Below are 7,178 nucleotides of genomic sequence, written 5' to 3' on the forward strand. Positions count from 1 at the left end.
ATAATAAATATAATATTTATCATTAAACATGGTGTTCATTAACCTCTCAGGTTCTAAATCCCAGTTACTTTTTTAACTGCAATTTTTTGAATCTGGCATTTGAACTGTTTTTGATGTTTTTCAAACAACAATAATAACTCTCACAGTACAAGAATTAGTAATGAACGGTAAAAACAAAAAATAGGCAAAATAAATGGGAGAGTTCATGGTTTTCTGAAATAAAATTCTAGGTTTCTGACCTCATTTAAAAATTAAGCACCCGGCAAATAATATCATACAATTCAAAACGTTATTAAACCTAGAAATAATTAAAGGAAATGTATTAAACAAGAACTGATACATAAATACACACAGTAAAAAACACATAAAAAACATAAAAGCTGGACCATATGATCATGAGGGTCGCTACCAGATATAAGTGGATAAACAGCTTATATTCAACATCCCCGTGGTCCACTTCACTGGTTATTAAGTTGGTTAAGATAGGGTCCTCATAAATTCCAGGTCCAGTAACCCTATTTCCAACGCCTTTCAACCTCTCAATTTAGGTCTTTCTCAAGGATAGGGCTGGTATCAAATGAGCTTCCTTTTATACAGGAAGCTGTTGTGGTCTCAGTTTAAAGGTTACATATATTTATATTAAAATAAAATCACTCTTCTTTAAATAACATCACCTTAACAAAAAACTATATTGCATTTCATTTAGCAACTTTATTTTTGGGAGAAAATAAAACAATGTATATCAGTAATATTGTACACTGCTTTTGGGTTGTAAAGAGGAGATAAGTTATAATATACATTTATCATAAAACATGGTGCTCATTTACCTCTCAGGTTATAAATCCCAGTTACTTTTTAACTGCAATTTTTTGAATCTGACAATTTTACTGTTTAGGATGTTTTTCAAACAGCAATAATAACGCTCACAGTACAAGAATTACTAATGAATGGGAAAAACAAAGAATGGGCAAAATAAATGGGAGAGTTCATGGTTTTCTGAAATAAAATTCTAGGTTTCTGACCTCATTTAAAAATGAAGCACCAGGCAAATAATTTCATACAATTCAAATCTTTATTAAACCTAGAAATAATTAAAGGAAATGTATTAAACAAGAACTGATACATAAACACACACACAAAATATATATCAGGATAATTTAGATGTAAAAGTGTAAAAACAATGAGATTCAATTTGTATAATGCACTCGTACAATTATATTTCTCATTAAAAATAGAATAATATCGTTCTTATAATACTAAACCTTCATCCTGATGATCTTCTACTGGTTGTAAGCGGGAGTTCTGGGAAATAGCATCAGCTGATCATTTTCAAGAGCACCACCCAGTGCATGGGAGGGGTAACTGAGGATAATTATACAAGTTACACCAATCTGCACCAGATGGGGCCTTGTTCATCTGCTTTGTAAGTTCCCAAAATCGTTACTGCAGGAATATAGAAGAATGTTAATATAATAGTGTACAATAAAAGTGTGAAAATGTACTGAGAAAGAGATGAGGTATTTTGGGAAATCAATAAGCATTTTACACTATAACTGATTTTAGAAAATCAATTTCCATGAACACTGCATAATACTATAGAGCAATACATGTAATTACTCCAGGGGAAAAAGTGCTTTTGTAGGATAAGTTAGATATATCAATTGCAGACTAGTATTTACTTCCTTTTAGATACAGAGTGGACAATTAAAAGGACTGGTAAATCAAGGTATGAACAAGTTGAAGATTCTCTATTTACATTATATCTCCAGATATCAGTGCTCTGGAAGTGACATTATTTCTTAAACAAGTAACTTACCTGCATAATAAGAGAAGAGCATATTTGATGTCTTCACAAAGCCATGAGACACAGTTACTGCTGAGTGTTCACCCAATTTCCACCTCTGCCCCGACATGTAGAGATATCTCATCATCCAGAAGTATCAGTGGATTTGGTGCATTATTCTGCCAGTCATCTGGTGTCTCTTGACACTCCAAGCCAAAACTATCAGTGTTTAAATGACGTGACATGGCGCTAATGACGGACTGAATGGACTCACTGCTGTTTGAAGTGTCCGTTGGGATGTAAGACAGATTCTTGATGAAACATGAGAGCTCTGATTGTACAGGAAAATTGTCTGTAGTATCAATCTGGCTTCTTTCTGCTTTCCAACTCTCACCCATGAACATCAAGATTTCAGTAGAGTTGCTTCGCTGACTACTGTCTATGGCTAAAAGATGACTAAACATCCTCAACACTCCAACAGGCAGCCTGTTCCATGGTGAGGGAGCGTCGTCAAGCTGGCTGTGATTTTGCCATTCAAGAAATCTACTGTACTCTTTGTCTTTAGGCATTGCCAACTGCCAGAGAAACTCTCCTGTTAGCAAGCAGTAAAGAACAACACCAAATGCCCACACATCAAGAGTGGAGTCTACAACCAAACGATCCTTGTCAGTAAGCTGGCACATCTCAGGGGCCATGTAAGATCCAGTCCCAGACTTGGTTTGAATTGCTGTTCCCTTGAAAAGTGAAAGACCAAAGTCAGAAATTTTAATGCAATGACAGTGCTGATCAAACACCAAAATGTTCTCTGGTTTAATGTCCATATGCACCAGTCCTTTACTTTCTATAAATTCCAGTGCATTGGAGATCTGCACTGCACATCTCTTCACTGTGTCTCCTGGAAGTCCAGTCTGAAAGAAATAAATCAATTGATTCAGCATCTTTTAAACATGTTACAATGAGAAGGTTAAAAGTGTTTAAAGCACCAAGTTGATGTAAAATCATTTCAAGGACTTGTACTTACATTGGGTAGAATGAGAGATAACAAATCACCCACTGGTGACAGCTCCTGGGCAAAGGCAAAGTGGTCACTGGTCTTGAACGCAATGCCGTAACTCCCAATGATATTGGGATGGGATGAGAGGAGGAAGGACATACTGAATTCCATGAGGAAATTTCTCTCAGTTGTTCTTTTCCTGTCCATCATCTTTACTGCCATTCTCTGATCTGTGAAGAAAAGGTCATGGTTAGTTGTGAATTCACATTGGAAAAAACTAATAGATTTGAGGACTCAATGATAATTTGGCAATGAAATTAGAACTATACATTATATGGCAACGTTTGACTACAGTAACATATTAACATAGTAACATAGTTGAATGATGAGGTTGAAAAAAGACACCAGTCCATCAAGTTCAACCTATTTTGGATCTCCTGCGTTCCTGCACTTATATTTTAAATTAATCCAGAGTAAGCAAACGCCAATCTGTTTCAATTGTGAAAACCCCCCCAGACTCAATATTGCAGTCCTATTTTTACCCTATATCCACTAATATCCTTCATTTTAATTAACGGTCGTATCCCTAGATACACCTTTCTGCTAAAAATTTGTCTAACCCTTTCTTAAACATATCTATTGAATCTGCCATCACAACTTTCACTGGCAATGAATTCCATATCTTGACTGCACTTACTGTAAAGAACCCCTTCCTTTCTGGTTGTGAAATTTCCTCTCCTCTAACCTTAGGGGATGACCACGTGTCCTGTGTATGGTCCTTGGGGTAAAAAGTTCCCATGAAAGCTCTCTGTATTAACCCCTAATGTATTTGTACATAGTAATCATATCTCCCCTTAGACGCCTTTTTTCTAAAGTAAACATGCCTAAACTGGCTAACCTTTCCTCATAACTTAATGACTCCATACCCTTTATCAATTTTGTCACCCTTCTCTGAACCCTTTTTTAGTTCCAAATTATCTTTTTTATAGAGTGGTTCCCAGAACTATAATGCATATTCAAGATGAGGTTTTACCAATGATTTATATAGTGGCCAAATTACACTGTCTTCATTTGCATCTATGCCCCTTTTTATGCATGCCAAAACTTTGTTTGCCCTTGCAGCTGCTGCTTGACATTAAGCACTATTGCTAAGTCTACTGTCTACTGTCTACGAGCACTCCCAAATCCTTTTCCATTATAGATTCTCCTAAATTAATTCCATTTAATTTATAGATTACATTCTTGTTTTTGATCCCTGAATGCATAACCTTACATTTATCTGTGTTAAACCTCATATTCCATTTGGCCGCCCAATCCTCCAGTTTGTCCCTCTGTAGAGAAGCTACACCTTGCTCTGATTTTATTACCTTACAGAGTTTAGTGTCATCTGCAAAAATAGAAACTTTACACTCTTAACCATCACCAAGGTCATTAATAAATATATTAAAAAGGAGTGGCCCCAGCACTGAACCTTGAGGTACTCCACTTAAGACTTTTGACCAATTAGAAAATGTTCCATTTATCACAACTCTCTGTTCCCTATTCTCTAACCAGTTTTCGATCCAAGTACAAATTTTGATTCCTAGACCCAGTTCCCTTATTTTGTAAACCAACCTCTTGTGTGGCACTGTATCTAAGGCCTTTGCAAAATCTAAGTAGATCACATCTACTGTCCTGCCCTGGTCTAAGTTCCCATTAACTTGCTCGTAGAAACTAATTAGATTAGTTTTACATGACATATCCCTCACAAATCCATGTTGATTCCCACTAATAATTTTATTGCGTACCAAGTAATCCTGAATACTATCCCTTAAAATACATTCCTGTAGTATCCCCACTATTGATGTCAGGCTTACAGGTCTATATTTCTTTGGTTGTGATCTCGTCCCCTTCTTAAACAACGCCACCACATCTGCTATTCGCCAATCCCTTGGTACTGAGCCTGATGAGATTGAATCTCTGAAAATTAAGAATAGCGGTCTAGCTATTTCCGAGTTTAACTCCATAAGGCCCCTGTGGTGTATGCCATCTGGACCTGGAGCTTTATTTATCTTAATATTCTTCAGTCGCCTTTGGACTTCTTCCTCTGGCAACCAAGTATTAATTAATGGCATGGTTTCATTTCCATTTTTATGTATTACTACTGCCATTTGTTCCTCTCTGATAAATACTGAAGAAAAGAAAGTGTTTAATACCTCTGCTTTTTTCTTAGTATCATTTATCAATTCACCCATCTCACTTCTTAGGGGTCCTATATTATCTTTTTTAATCCTTTTGCCATTTATATACTTAAAAAACTTTTTGGGGTTTGTCTTACTTTCTTTTGCAACGTGCCTTTCATTTTCTAATTTAGCCAATCTAATTTCCTTTTTGCATGTTTTATTACATTCCTTGTACCTACGGAAGGACTCCTCTGACCCTTCAGACTTAAACAATTTAAATGCACGCTTCTTCCTTTGCATTTCTTCCCTTACCTTTTTATTTAGCCACATTGGTTTAGACTTAATTCTTTTACATTTATTTCCCATAGGAATGAACTTATACGTGTATGTTTCCAACAACATTTTAAAGACAGCCCACTTTTCTTCCGTATTTTTTCCTTCAAAGGCTTTGTCCCAGTCTATGCTCTTTATAGACTTCTTTAGCATATTAAAATTTGCCTTTCTAAAGTTTAAAGTCCTAGTTGATCCCTTATACCGTTGTGTCTGGAAACTAATTTCAAATGAGACCATATTATGATCACTGTTTCCCAAGTGCTCCTTTACTTGAATATTTGATATTATGTCTATATTGTTTGTTTTTACTAGGTCCAGTATAGTCCGGTTCCTAGTTGGTTCCTCTACTAATTGGGACATGTAATAGGTTTCTGAGCACGCTAAAAGACCATTTCCCCTAGCTGTACAGCAGGTCTCAGTACTCCAATCAATGTCAGGATAAATAAAATTCCCCATAATTAAAATTTAACCTACTTGTGTAGACTTTTCAATTTGCTGTAGAAGTTGGGCTTCCTCAATCGTACTAATATCTGGCGGTTTATAGCATATCCCTATCAGCAACTTCTCTGAACTTTTTCCTCCGCTGGATATTTCCACCCACAATGCCTCTATATTATCACCAATATTCTTGTATATAACTTCCTGAATACTTGGTTTTAATTCTGGCTTACTCCTCCTCCCCTTTTATTTACCCTTTCCCTCCTGAAGAGAGAATAGCCTTCCAAGTTGACTGCGCAGTCATGTGTATCATCCCACCAGGTCTCTGTAATACCTATAATATCATACTGCTCATTTTACCTGTCAGGCTTCTTGCATTTGCAAGCATACACTTAAGTCTATTGCCTCCCTTAGGTATTTCTTTTTGCTTTAAAAAGGGCCTCTCCTTATCGGCTATGCTTCCCTTTCCCCCCTCTCCACCCCTTGACTCTTGTTAAATTCCTCCTTACTACTCTCAATGTCTGTCCCATAAATACTTGCTTGCCCCTCCCCCCCGGAGCCTAGTTTAAAATCTCCAACCTTCTAACCATCCTCTCCCCTAGCACTGCAGCCCCCTTCTCATTCAGGTACAATCCATCACGACAATAAAGATGGCAACTGACCGAGAAATCAGCCCAGTGCTCTAAGAATCCAAAACCCTCCTTCCTACACCAATATTTTAGCCACGCATTAACCTCCCTAATCTCCCGCTGCCTCCCTGGACTAGCGCGTGACACAGGTAGTATTTCCAAAAATACTAACTTGGAAATCCTTGCCTTAAGTTTGCGACCTATGTCCCTGAAATCATTCTTTAGGACACCCCTTCTTCCTCTATCTCGGTCATTGGTGCCAACATGCACCAAAACAGCTGGGTCATTCCAAGACCCTCCCAAAAATCTGTCCACCCATTCTGCAATATGCCAACCCCGAGCACCCGGGAGACAAAACACTGTTCAGGATTCGTGCTTGGTCAGTTTTATGATTTTTGTGGCTCAGTAAAGGATGAGAATTGTTACTATGTGAATTTTGTCACATATAGAAAAGGAATGTCCAAGGGATATCACCCTCTTGTAAACCTGGCTGAAAAATGGTCCCATAAATGTAGATTATGAAAAGGGCGATAATTGACCACACTGACCTGTTTTTATGTCCTTTACCATGAACACTGAAGCATAGCCACCTCCTCCAAGCTCCTTCATGATGTGGTAGCTGTCCTCAAGTTCTATTTCCTGCAGAAACTGGGAAGCAAAGGAGACCAGTCACTCCAGGGTAAGCTCCACATCACGTACACTGGAGGCCATTGTATCCTGGATAAAGACAGAAACAATATTTTAAATACTTTAATCACTATATGTTATTTTAGGAATATATTTAGAGAAACATTTTAAATTTTGCAATCGGTGTCCATATAGAAAAGTAACTAGTGTCC

General features: G+C 37.2%; 1 protein-coding gene across 1 annotated transcript; it reads right to left on the reverse strand.

Annotated features, from left to right (window-relative positions):
- Positions 1-1,884: 1,884 nt before the first annotated feature.
- Positions 1,885-6,948, reverse strand: LOC142110573 (serine/threonine-protein kinase SBK1-like). The gene is made up of 3 exons (XM_075193772.1): positions 6,888-6,948; positions 2,805-3,007; positions 1,885-2,691 (listed from the first exon to the last, which is right to left on the reverse strand). Exons 1-3 carry the CDS (start codon positions 6,946-6,948, stop codon positions 1,885-1,887), a joined length of 1,071 nt encoding a protein of 356 aa, XP_075049873.1.
- Between the last annotated feature and the right edge of the window lie 230 nt (positions 6,949-7,178).

This window comes from Mixophyes fleayi, chromosome 1 (assembly GCF_038048845.1).
Source record: "Mixophyes fleayi isolate aMixFle1 chromosome 1, aMixFle1.hap1, whole genome shotgun sequence".
Classification (NCBI taxonomy): Eukaryota; Metazoa; Chordata; class Amphibia; order Anura; family Limnodynastidae; genus Mixophyes; species Mixophyes fleayi.